This window comes from Macrobrachium rosenbergii, chromosome 42, assembly GCF_040412425.1.
Source record: "Macrobrachium rosenbergii isolate ZJJX-2024 chromosome 42, ASM4041242v1, whole genome shotgun sequence".
Classification (NCBI taxonomy): Eukaryota; Metazoa; Arthropoda; class Malacostraca; order Decapoda; family Palaemonidae; genus Macrobrachium; species Macrobrachium rosenbergii.
Window position 1 is genome coordinate 22565994 of NC_089782.1, and position 14099 is coordinate 22580092.

General features: G+C 36.2%; 1 protein-coding gene across 11 annotated transcripts in view; it reads right to left on the reverse strand.

The window, feature by feature from the left end:
- Positions 1 to 14099, reverse strand: part of LOC136828043 (BRCA2-interacting transcriptional repressor EMSY) — a 41052-nt gene that overhangs the window by 2004 nt on the left and 24949 nt on the right. For 4 of the 11 annotated variants that reach the window (XM_067085719.1, XM_067085724.1, XM_067085718.1 and 1 more), the window contains 7 exons: positions 11494 to 11742; positions 10114 to 10358; positions 9682 to 9931; positions 8992 to 9279; positions 6441 to 6553; positions 6032 to 6164; positions 1887 to 1919 (listed from right to left, as the gene is read on the reverse strand). In XM_067085719.1, coding sequence (XP_066941820.1) covers positions 1887 to 1919; positions 6032 to 6164; positions 6441 to 6553; positions 8992 to 9279; positions 9682 to 9931; positions 10114 to 10358; positions 11494 to 11742 — 1311 coding nt within the window. The remainder of the gene's footprint in view (positions 1 to 1886; positions 1920 to 6031; positions 6165 to 6440; positions 6554 to 8991; positions 9280 to 9681; positions 9932 to 10113; positions 10359 to 11493; positions 11743 to 14099) is intronic. The other 7 variants (XM_067085725.1, XM_067085722.1, XM_067085726.1 and 4 more) reach the window with 5 other exon arrangements.

Below are 14099 nucleotides of genomic sequence, written 5' to 3' on the forward strand. Positions count from 1 at the left end.
TTTGTGAACTTAACTTGATCAATAATACCTTAATGCATTTTTATCTTTATATATTTACTTCATAAACTACAAACTAAAAATCTGATGGTACTTTTCATATTATATTATCTCTCTAACATCTTGGAATTAGTAAAATTACATGAAACAACAGCTGCATGCATCTATAAACAACAAAGACGATTTTCACGAGGAAAGAATGGCCTAGTCTCAAGAAGATGAAGTAGCCTAAAGACCCCCCCTCTAAACTATCACACAGCTTACATTATTTCTGCACAACAAAAATGTATGATAAAATTCTTTTCAAATGATTACTTGGAGAGATACTCTCCACTATTTATTGCATTTAAAATATATAGGAAAACAGGCAAAAAATATCATGATTTTTTATTCTGGTCTTGTGATAATTCTCGTTGAACAGCCTTTACTTACATGGGAGATAACAACATCCCCAACAATCAAGATGCTACCCAACATAAAAATATTAATGGTTAATTTTTCTTCATTTTCTATGGATGAGCTTTGAAAAATATCACCAGGATCTAGGATGGAGTGACAATGTACCTCATGAAAAAGCATTAATTAATGAAAGAAAAAGTTCCCTTAAAAGTACAATAATTTTTAATTTTATGCATGCAATCATTCTGAACTGGGTGACTTACATGTTTGACCTTGTAAAGCACCATTAAACAATTGCAATTACAGCAATACGCCAATCATTGTATGCTGAGATTAAGCATTTAGTACTTTTCAGTTCAATTCTGGTTCTATAAACTGAACGTACTGATTATTTGCTTCGTTCAACTAGCACAGTAATTTAATCACCTCTGCATCATACCTGTCAGTTAAGCTTTTGGAAACGGGAAATAAGATGTGAGCTGCATATTGGACTAAGATAAAACTGAAGTTTGAGAGCTGGGTGGGAAGACACTACAAGGGATAGATAAAAAGTAAAAGGCAGAAAGCAATGCGACACTCGGCAAGGTACACTATAAGCAGCCCACTTGCAGAGTAATATGTACATAGAGTCATGAAAATTTTATCGCTTGTGAGTCCAATGACATTAGAAAATTTCTAAAAATTTTATCAATATTTTTCAAAGTCAGGTAGTACTGGGATGATGTCTTTTGGGTGTTTGGGAATGGTTTAAACCCATTTTCAGCAAAAATAAGGACAGTTCAAAGAGAAACATCACTAAACTAGTTCAAAATAAACATTAAAAAAATTGTTGGAATATTTTTCCTTATTTTTCCATACCGTTTATATGTAATAAGAAGCATAAAAACCAATAATACATATTCTTTTAATTTTCAAACAAACTAAAATTGTTTTTAACCATAGTTCTGGACTACCCCCACAGACCAATCTCAAAAGATTAATGATAAGAAATTCTAAAGACTTGAGGCATCAAGTACTTATCACAACTAGTTTAATAAAAGAAAAATTGAAAGGTTTTAATGACCATGCATTTAATAACTAAGAAAAGTTTGGTATTACATTTACAATCTATGATCTAATTTACTGAGGCAAACTGCCTTATTTTTTAATGTGAACATAGTGCAAAAATCTGTTGTAATAAGTGGGACTTGGCTTAAAAGCAAATAGAAAAAATGTTAGAACCTTCTCTCACACAGGTCCAGAAGTATAACCCACAGAACAAGTGTTATACAGATAGCATCAAAAATGTATCTTACCTATCAATTGCAGTCAATTTAACCTATCTTAGCCAAGTATGAAAAATAAGATTACCAGATGTTACAAATCCCACTACTGTACACACCATAACCAGAATATTTTAACAAAATATATCCCCACACCTCATAAAAGTACATTTTGTTAATTACCAAATAGTAAATTTTTAGGCACATTATACAGCAAAATATTCCTACCTGAGTTGCTGTTGCTGTCAGATGAGCTCTCCGCTGAGGAAGAAAAATCAAAACTCAATTTTTGTGTTTTTCTGTTTCATTCCATATCACTCCACTAAACACAACGAACATCAGCACAGTGTAATATGCTTAGGAGTATTTTATTAGGAGCATTTTATTCCATAGGCAAAACAAAAACCTACCCATTTCTCTTAAATACCAATATGAGTTTCGCAAAAAGAAAATATTACACAACCTTCCAAATAACATGTTCATTGAAGTACAAATTTCCAACAACAATCTTTGCAATACGAACGCCGAGTATGGAAAACAATATACAACAAAATTAAAGGTATTACTTGTAGTAGTATCATCCAAAAATTATCCAGATCTTTAAGAATGATGACTACACTAACAAAACCTTAGGAATAAAATTCTGGTGGTGAAGTAACCATTCACAGTAAAAAGAAAACTAATTTAATAAGGCAGTGCTTTAATTTTTTATTTGATTACAAAAGTTCAAAACTTCCAAAATTATTTCTAGGATACTCTTCTGCTACTTTTTGCTTCAATGCTTCATATGATAACACTGATCAACAAGCTCAAGTTTTATGGCTTTGATATATACTGGAATGACTCTTGAACATTGTGAACTCGTAGGTTTTGTACAGGATTTACAATCTTTCTAAGTTTTGTTTTTGAGAACCAAGAATACCTTAGAAATATCAGTTATATTACAAAGTTAAGCAGAACATAAATATAAATTATTCTATCATACTGAGGCACATTCTTTGCTTTTTTGTACTTTAAAAATTTGAGCAGAACTAAGAAACCCTTAATATAATACAAAACCACCAGCCTTATTTTACAATGCAAAATTAATTTAATAACATTTCACAGCTACATCTTAGAAATATTCTGAGGTCAACTTTGGAAGTCTGGGTGCAAAATTGTTAAAAACAACTGAAAATAAGTAGTTGGTCAAAAACATTTTGACCAATGTAAATAGTTCTTGAGGAATTTTGAGATGAATATCATTAAAACTGATTTGCCAAATATCTATACCCAATTCACTCAAGCTAGCAGGTAATTTGTTTGTAATTCTCAACATGACTCATGCAACCTATGTGGTCCCTGTAGTATAGATCTCAGTTCAAGATGATATAATTATGTAGGTTTCTCATATGCTTATTTCTTTACACAAAAAAATTTAACGAATAATCTTGACTGTCTTCATGGTAAAAACCAGTCTTTTTATTAACCAGTTATCCACTTGGGATGAGAGTGATTTAAAGCTATCATGGGAAACAGGGAACTGCACTCAAGTCTGTCACCAGTCTACAAATCAGTGTGTGAATAAATTATTGTGTTATCATCTCTGCTGCTCCTTAAAGTACTCAAGAAAAAGAGAGATATTTCAAAAAGATTTACATGTGATGAAAAGGGATAACAGACAGTCACTCAACAAATTAGCTGCAGAAACGAAGAGACAACCAATGAGAAACTCGAGCAATCATAGAAAAAACGTGTAGATGAAGACAAGATACTGGAAGGGAAGACAACTGAAAAGTGCATACGACAAATGAGAACTCACTTCACATCAAAGCCCACAAAACAATCACAATGATAACTGGGTCAAAACGGCATTAGTATGAGTTCTCTTTGAAATATAGGTATAATCACTTGTATGGTCTATTACCACCTGAAAAGCATCAAAGAATGAAAAAAATAAGAGTAAGGACAAAACATGAGACAATATGCTACTTAAAAGTTATTTAATAGTAAGAATGAGCTGGTAAAGTTATTTCATGATGATAATGAGGAAGGAAGAATGGTCAGTGATCAGGCAATGACAGCAGTGAACACCAAGAACAAAACCGTACATGCACAGAAGGGCCACATCCACGAAATGAAAGAGAAGATATAGGGAATATTAACAAAAATCCTATATTTCCCTCAATGACTGACACCTTCAAGCTCCAAATACTTCAAAATTGTGGTCTGCTTAAAGAAAATCTGGAAAGGATTAGTGAGTAGAGAGAAGGCAGAGAAAGAGAAACAAAGGGAAGACAAAAGACACGGATGTAGTATTTGAATTTCTAAATAAGAGACCTTATCTTATAACTACTCTTGTTCCTATCCAGCCAATTAGTGAAATTTGTTCTGAATTTGTCTACTTTCACCGTACTCCACACCAAATTCATGATCTTCAATCAAAAGTATGGTGAATACATAATAATAAGGTTCTCACTTCGGAATACAGTCCTTTGAATCTCTGGGGTGTTAAAAATCAGAAGAATTAGAATAACTGAGAACAGCATAGTAGATGAGATTCATCCTAATAATGCATAATGTATTCAGTTGTTTTAAGGTTTAGCAATCTGCTCATACCTTACATGAAACATAACTTACATAACTTTAGTACTCAATGCAAACCAGGTCTAGTGTAGCCTAGGTTTAAATAAAATGACCATTTTTAGTCTTCAAGTCAATGTATAGTACTCCATACAATACATACAAGGAAATAATACATGCATTTTTCAACAACTGTATTGCATAATATAGCAAACACTGGACAACATTATGTACCTTAGAAGAAAGTACACATACATTTTGTTATCAACACAATCAATTGTTTTTCTGATATAAACCTTAAGAAGGCCATGCCTATGATTGAAATCAGAATAAAGCCAGTGTTATCATTAAAAAAATGTGTTATACTATAAAATAAGCAGTTTAAAATGTAATTTATTATAAAACATACACTAAAAATGGTATGCAACAACATCCATTCTTGACAGAGTAGCTTGCAGACCACCCCAATCGAGAAGCTTGATTTTCGAAAATTACAGCCTCTGCCCACTCTTCAATTCATGGTCCTTCTAGACTAAGCACCCATTCTCTAAAGCCTGGTTCAATTGCTGCTCTTTGGGATGACATGGTGCCTGAACTGGTTCAAAGATGTTTGAGCTTCTCTTGGCTAAGTCTCTGAATTCTCTCCACAAATATATTCTGCTACATATGAAGGGTTTCAGTTCCAGTAGGGCTAGGGCTACCCTACGAACTCATCACCACCTTCCTCTGCTAGACCAGCACCTTCAAAAGTTTTATCAGACTTAGGGCTGCAATAAATAGGGTAGGCTCTCTTCTTCTGTCATGGATGATAAAAAGACAACCCTACCTCTTTATGCTTTGTTTGACCAGGTAGGCAGCTGCAAAGATGAGAGGTGCGTGGATGCTTTTGGATGGGGGGAATGTGGTAATGTTGAATGTGATGATGATGATGATGATGATGATGAGGATGCAACCTTCCAAGTCTTCTCCAGCCAGGTGTCTTTAACAGAACTTTGTTCCCTGCATGTCCGATCTGATGGCCCTTGACTTTTTCCCTACAGACCTGGTGTACAAGTTGGGCAAGTAGCTCACATCCAATGCCATCAAGGCTGCTATCATTAACTTGGGTGCTTCACACTTTTTATCCTTATCCCAGTCTATTTCCCAGCCCATGTAACTTCATTGTCCGGTGAGCACTAGAGATCTACTCCACACCACTCCCAAGCTTAATATTCCTCCCAGAGTTGTCTATATTTTATGCACCAGTGCTACTGCCACTCAACATGCAGTGCTTACCCTCTTGGTCTGAAGGCTGGGTTGATCCCACTGCATATCGCTTGGTAGAGGTGGCCTGAAAAGACATGGTTATGCCATCCTCTCCAGTATTCTCTTCTCCCAGTCAAGGTTTCCCATAAGGGGCTCTCAAGAATGGCTGCCCCCTTCCATTTCTCAAAACAGGTCCTGCACCCCTATCTCAGACAACTGCCTTCAATTTCTACTTCTCCAAACTTCAATCAAACCTCCAGTGCCAAATGGGTTTTTAGAACAACATATTTTACCTTCTCAAGAGATTCTTTTCAACAATCAACACCTGCCCTGCACCACTTGAAGGCTGCTGGGCACTGGGGCCATTTCATTTTGAGAATTCAGTTGTAATTTTGGATGTTATCAGCCTGTTTAACCAACGATAAGGGCACTATTTCTTCTTGAGGTAGTATCTCAGAAGGTGATGGTTCCTTGGCAAAAATACCACCTTACTGCAAACTATCAAGATTTATCCTAACACCTGAGCATTACAGTATAGATAATTTATCAGATACTGTTCTACTTACTACTGGAAGGATTGTAGAAGAAACCTGTGGCAGGATCAAGCTCTCCAACAGGAGGAAGAGCACTACCATCTATATGACCACCAGGTAGCTGAGAAGATAATCCTGATATTAAGCTTGCCATGGATGCAGCCTCCTGAAAGAATTAAACACTGTAGATTTTAGCTGAATAAAAGTTAAAGTACAAAAAATTTGCATACAATATAACTTTTAAAAGTTTTTTACAGTTCAAAATAGATCATAATGAAAATAATCAGTATAGATCAACATGCAAACCTTAAAAAAACTTCCTATACAATATTCAAAAGTGATCTGTACTACATACATAAGAGCCAAAGAACTATTTTTAATTAATTCAGAGCATTAACCTTTTTACATATAAAGGTATGGGAAATTAAAACATTCAACTTACACCACCCTGTTCAACAATATCACCAGGAGAGTCCAGGAGTTCAATTCCTGCCTGACGAAGCAAATTCCTCGCAGATTCTTTGTCACCTCTTCCTAATATTTCAACTGCTTCTTCTATAAAACAAGAAATAATATTTTGATAATAAAACATGTTTTTCTACAATCCTACTAATCATAAATATCCTAACTCCATATGAAACTGATACAGTCACACCAACTTTATAATCTTGAAAGAAGAAAGGTCCTACTATGCATGGCCAAGTCATATTCTGGATAAATATCGCTTATACAGTAAACTTGAAAATTGTGTATTTCAACCCCATTTAGTATTTATTAATGGCAACTTGTAAACACCATTCGGCAACTATCATCTTTGAAGCACACTAAGATAAGATAAGCCATCAACAAACAGGAGAATATGTAATCTGGGACTATTTTACCAATCCAATTATACGCCTTAACAAACAAGGTAACACTTAAGGCTTTACCCTGTGGTATATTGGTTTCTGATGCTTGATTACTGATCCTACTTGTACCTGAAATATTTTAAACTTTCTTCTCTCCGATTAATCAGACTTCTTGTAGAATGCCATATCTCCAAGTACTGTCATATGATTAAAAAAAATTGACATTATGATGCTTGGTTGCAACGGATTTACATTAAAATTGACTAAATTTGGAATAAATCTACAGTGGTTTAGCCAATTACCCTGGAACCATGCTGAGCTGCTAAACAATAATGGCAAGTATTATTTTTTCCATCTTACCAAAGCAGCCTGTTAACGATACGGACCAACAGCTGGAAGCAAACAAACTGTCCTTTCCTGGTTTAATAAAAGGGAAGTACTACAGGCAGTCCTCGGTTATTGGTGGGGGTTCTGTCCCCGAAGGTGTAACGATAACTGAAAATCGCAGATAACTGAAAATCGGCGATAATAGCACCAATCCCCAGTTATCGGTGCCAATGACTTGAGATCAGTGACAAAAATGCAGTTATCATCATCGCTATACAAGCGCCGTAACACTGGATCGCCGATAACTGAGGCTGCTGATAATTGAGGACTGCCTGTATTGTACTTTTCCAAACACAGGATAAATGTGCGCTATAAACATTTTTTTCATTATACTTAGGATAAAAAGTTTTGTGCATAACGGAGCATGCTTTATCGTGAAATAGAAAACGACATCTGAAGCAAGGACTGAAACTTCACCTTTGGCTGTGGCCAAGGCCACTTAAGGTTCTCAAAAGTTGAATGGCATATTGTGTAGACAGTCCGAGATCCACGAGGTCCAGTTATTATTCATGCTGCAATAAAAAGTGGGCACGAGTCATCTGAGCATTTGCTGATATTTGAAATTTCACTAGAACCATGTCTGTGGAAGCCAAATGGGGGAGACTTGTAGACACTCAGACAGTACTTAAGACTTGAGTATGCTATCAACTGCCTAAGTCACTGGGTCTGGCTGACAAAAACTCTGCAGTGGTGGTCTGGTCTTCAATGACAGGGCAAACAGATCCAACGAAGGCATCCCCTACTCTTGTCACATTGCCTTACAGACATCCAACATGAAGCTCACTATATTCAGAGGGAATCATTGTGGAAGCAACTGCTCGAAACCAGCTTCTTTACTGACAACTGGTGACCTATCAACACCTGCCAAGATTTGACTGTAGGTCAAAGATGCTAAGAAACTCTAGGATGGTCTCCTGAAGGTGATGAACTGACAGAGTCTAGTCCACAATAAACACTTATGGGAAAACAATGTTGCCCCCTACATAAAGAACTGTAAATGCATGTCCTTGTCTATGGACAGCATAAATAAATAGCAGAACTTACTACCCACAACTAAACATGTACATGAGGCATGATCAGATTAACGGTTTTCCTCAAAAGCTAGCAAAAGTCAGGGGAAGCACACAACATAAGAATATACAATCATTTAAAACTACTAAACAATAAAAAAAAAAAAAAGGGGAAGCACACAACTTAAGAATATACAATCATTTAAAACTACTAAACAATAAAAAAAAATAGGTCAGTAATTATATAGGACAACATCTTCAGTGAGTAAACTAACAAATGGTCATAAAGACTTAGCAAGGACAAAACAATATTCTACACACCTCATCTTCAACTAGACAAAAATGAAAATTCCAGCAAGAATTTCTGAAATCCAAACAACAAAGACAGTCAACGACTAAAAGGAAAAATACACTAAAGTAATGACCTCAATAAGGCCATGGCATCTAAAGTGAAGTAAATCATAGATGTGGAGTATGCCTCACAAATGTGCAGTAGAACACTTCTTTTAAAATCAATCAAGCTGGTGTTGTAACAGACTGTTTACATGGATTAAGGCTGTTTATAATTAATGGTTTTGTGACGACATATGAAAATGCACAGAGCTGTACTGAAGTAGATCACTGTTTTTGTGAGGACGAATGAAAATGCGCAGAGCTGTACTGAAGTAGATCACTGTTAACTTATAGTACTTAAATAATAATTTCTGCCAAACTGGTCAAATATTTCTGTTCTAATGAATTGCCTTACCCAACATCTGCATCTGGCCCTCGGGCAAGCTCTGACCAGGAGAATCCCCAGACTCTAATCCAAGGTTAAGCCACTCCCCTTCACCTTCACCACTCTCTCCTCCTGGCCCCCGACTACCTGAAGTGTTGTTTTTTTCAATGCTACTACCTCCTGTTGATGTAGTAGATGTATTCATTGCAGAACCAGCCAACGTCCTGGTAGACAAGGCTGTGGTAGAGGTTGTACTTGCAGAGCCAGATGCATTGGTGGAAGTGGAGTTAGTATTAGTAGCTGATGATGATCCACTGGCTGAAGAAAAAGAAAAAGCAGGTAAGGGTAAGAATTAAAGGGCATAAGTTTTTTAGGTTTTAGTAGCACTTAAAATTCAACTTCCTGGATTAGTTAGAGAGAGAGAGAGAGAGAGAGAGAGAGAGAGAGAGAGAGAGAGAGAGAGAGAGAGAGAGAGAGAGAATATTTAGATATATAATTAAACCTTGAACTTTGCAATTTTAGCAAAATCACACTTTACTGACAGCAAGATACTGACTACCAAATGGGTGTTTGGTGTGATGGGAAGCTGAATGATTGTTAGCACATTCTTGCTGGATTCTTCACACAACTTTGAAGTAACTGAACTAGGACGAGGAAGAAAAAGAAGGAGAAAAGGAACTCTTAGGGGTGTCCCCTCAGCATATTCTAGTACATCATTACCAGTGGCAGCAGCATCCAGTATACCTGTAGCCTGTAGGATGTCGGCCAAAGAATTTGGGTTACTGACAGCGTTTCCTTCAGCACCACTCATGTCAACCACAATAACATTCCCCTGAGAAGTTGGTGGACCTGAAGTGACAACATTTGAAGAACTGACAGTTCCCCTGGGAGCAGGTGGAGGCTTCTGAAGCACAGCTGTGCTGGCATTGCCACCAAGGGTTTTCCCAATTGTGATCTTTGTGGGAACATCCTGAAAAGAAAAGTTTCCTTTAAAAAAATTGATAACCCTGTCTCCAAGGCTTCATAAGCTTTACCATTTTATCAAAATTAAGAAAAACCATAAAGTAGCTTTCCTTAATTTTGATAATTTCTAATAATTCAGTACTATTCATATCCACCAAGATATACTATCAAGGTTATTTCAACACTTACCCGTATTCCTTGAATACCAACTGGTCTTGTTCCATGTGGGGCACCTTTATGCACAACAATGACATTAGACTTTGCACTGCCTAATACAGGACGCAAACCCGCTGGGCCCTGAGGAGTAACTCTCACTGTCTGAAGAGGTTTTGGACCAACAGAAACTACTGTTGCCGGAGATGCAGCTCGAACGCCACCAACTGATGTTTTTGGGGCATTGATGGTATTCACTGTCACAACTCTAGGTCCAGTACCTACAATGAAGAATATGAAAAATCAAAACTGAACAATGTACTTTATTAATTTATTTAATTGTAATTAGCAAGAATATTTGATACTTTGGAAATACTGTACTATACCATACATATACAGCTGTACTGACAGCAAAATTCCCACTCATAAATCATTTACTTTTAAAAGATTATCTGAATAATGAAAACACTACTATGGTCTTGATTTTTTAAATACATCAACATTTCAGAACCATCAACATTACAGAACTTAAGTGGTCCATTTTTCTGTACATGCCTATACAAATTTTGAATCAATACAAAAACAAAACTAGAAAACTAGGTTTTGGATAGTTTATAAGAGTTTTACGATATGATTTCTGGTTAATCAGAAACTGCATATATATGCATATAAGTCTTGCTCCACGACACTTATTACAAAATGCAGATAAAAATATCACAAAGAAAATGAACAAGATTCAAAAGTAATAAAAAATTATGTAGCAAAATTGCAAATAAGTGTCATCTCTAACCATATAAATAATATAGTGGTTTTGTCATTTTCTAACAATTCTGTACAATGAACAGGTGTGCTACGCACAAATTATAGAATAAATAAAAGTGTGCTCCGTGACGTCTTTGAGTAAAATAACCAGGGCATTCCCAGCTTTTGCCAAAGCAATATATTCAGACTGATGACTTATGACTTAATTCATTTTTAGACAGTGGATTCACACTCCCTCAGAGCTTCATAAATCCATTAACCTGCACCTGTTTAACAAGCAGGTTTGTGAACACCAAGGTATTCAATGCTGTACTTTCCTACTTTCCCTCTCTATTTTCTCTTCTTGCTGTAACTAAGCTTGATTGGTACAACTGTACAAGCATGTCATTTAAATGTAAAAAAAATATAAAAAATTTAATACATATGTATACAACTTCATTCACTGCTCAATTAACTTGCTTCTTGAATACACATGTATACAGCTTCATTCTCTAATGAATTAAATACACATATATACAACCTCATTTTCTAATGACTAGCTCCTCTGTCTCTTGAATACTAAACAATTTTCCCATGCTACAAGTCTAAGTGAAAAGAAAAAGTAGAAAGGCAAAAGACATTAAAAAAAAAAAATTATCTTGCCTAAAGACATACCCTGTCCAGCAGCTACTGTGCGCGTGACGACAGTAATAGTTCCTGAATTAGTTGTAACTACATAGAGAGGCCCTCCAGTTCCCTGAGGAGAGTTTGGAGGAAGAAGAGGTGGTCGCCCCATCAACCTATTAGGTGTATTAGAACTTAAGCCTCCTGTGCTGCTATTTCCGCCGGTATTAGAGAGGTTACTTGGCCCACCTAGTCCACCTCCACTGCCACCTACTGTATGGGTTATGATCTTGGCTCCTGCTGTAATTCAAGAATCAAAATAAGAACATGATTTAAAAACTGCATATGGTATTTGTTGCCACAAACCCAATAATCATAAGAGACTAATATGTGCAAAATGCATCGAAGTGTGCAAAACACATCATTTCAAAGAGACAAATCCCGGCCCACACACCCGCCAACTCTAAGTGCCTGCAGGACACTGAAGTAGTTATTCTTCGCTGCAGCTCATCCAAGTGTGGGTGTGATGCCTTTTCTTCAGGAGCCCTTAGTGGTTTTGCATTTAGAAAAATGTCCTTGACAGATTTTCACTCTCAGTCATATCATCCATTTTCTTCTTGTGTTTCATGTAACTGTATCTTTTGTGTTAACTTTTGAGTGGCAACCTTCATACTCCACTTCATTTCTAAGAGTAGCCTACTGCTTCTTTTGGTTTGTTTTCATAGTATTTTTACTCATACTCTTTTTTCAAAGTCACTGAAGGTGTGTTCATGTAAATTCCTTTTGCTCAGCCCTGCTATTCTTGTAAATGGGACATTGCTTCATGTAATTTTGAACCATTAATGTTATTTTTTGAAACATTAACACTGTTCTCTGTTGACTTAGTAATATTTGACTGATATTTTCTTGTAATGCCTCTACAGATCTGAGGGAAGTGTACCACACTTACTCATCAATCCACATTCCAGGAAATATCTTTTACTTCTTTTTGCAGGGTTGCATGATCCAGCCCTGGTCTCTCTGCATTAGCCAGGGTGCAACCCCTTAAGTTTCCACCAGTCCTTGCTTCTTTGAAGGGGGAGTTGCTGGCTTATTCATGAATTCTGACTTACCTGTGTCAGTCCCCGGGTTTGCACTTCAATCCAGAGAAGTCAGAATTATCTCAATTCACTCAGGTGATTTACTTTGGAATGAATTAAGACAATGACAGGCAGTTCAGCCCTCAGACGACAGACTGAAGTGTCTCCTCAGAATTCTATATGAATTTTTCCTTCATCCTTGTCTAATGATCAAGTTTGGCAGGTGCACATTGGCTACATGGTATCAGAATGATGATGAAACGCAGCTGCTGTCAGACAACTGCAAGTTGGGGAGCTCCATACCCTTTCAGGGTATTTCTACTCCAGTACCCAAGAACTAATTCTTTTTGGCAATGAGGAGTTATTTCTAGGGTTTCTTCAACTACTTCTAAGGAGGCTCTTGCCCTTATAAGGTCTAAGCCCTTTCATCCTCTCTGGCTCTTAAATACATTTTGGGGCTAACGATTCATTCTTCTATGGTCTCTCTTATGACAGCACACTTCTCTTGAGTACCTACTGTAACACCACCTGTATTTGGTGACTGTCCACATTTAGGGTCTTCTGCAAACCCATTACTTATTTTTCTCCGAGATGTTTTTGCCTTGTGCACATTGATGTGTTTTGCAAATTAAGGTGCCTTCATTTTTTATGGGTTTGTATGAAAACTTGTTTTATTTTAAATATTTAGCTTCTACACATTCATTTTTACTGTGTTTTATGAACAATTAATTTAAACAAATGCATATGCATTTATAGCAACCTTTATGAGGACAAGATGTTGCAAACATCAATTCTACTCCAAAACACTTATCAAGAGCTTGAATACTTTTGATATTTCATTTGCCTCTTCTCATCCTGCATATCATAAATTCAACTGAATCTATCAGGTAAAAATTAATTACTGAACAATATTCATTAATATCTTATAGTCCAAAACCCACCCTTTAACTACATAAACCATAAATGAAACAATACTCTTCGCAATACTATGCCCTCTTAAACATGATCACATACTGAAAACTAGGAGACAAGCATACTGATCAAGCATACCTAATAACAACAACATACAGATTCTAATTATCCAACAAAGATTAGAGTTGAATCTGTTGCATATACCACAAAGACCAAATACACAGATGAATGAAAACATTAAGAATAGCAGCAACAAGAAACATCAAAGGTCAAAAACAAAATTTCTGAATTCCAGTTTAAATCACAAAAACTGGTGGAAAATTACAACTGCATCTTCACTGATAGTCAGCCTGCATACCAGGTCAGCACATTCCCATGAAAGCCCCTAAGCTGACCTCCTCTTCATCACAATCAATTTTGTCCTTTCTTCACGTAACACTGTTATGACAGCATCCTTACATAATTACTGCAACTCAAGTTCCTGATTACTGAATCAGGAACTTGAGTTTAGCAATTGTTGCAACCTAATCTACCACAATGAATTAGAAACGTTGCTCTCTTCTGTTCTTCTTTCTATTGCATTTCCTCTTTCATTCTCAATTTTTTCAGTGTTATACTAGGTCATCTGTTTGTTTATCCATTAAATTTTCATAACAATAAATGGAT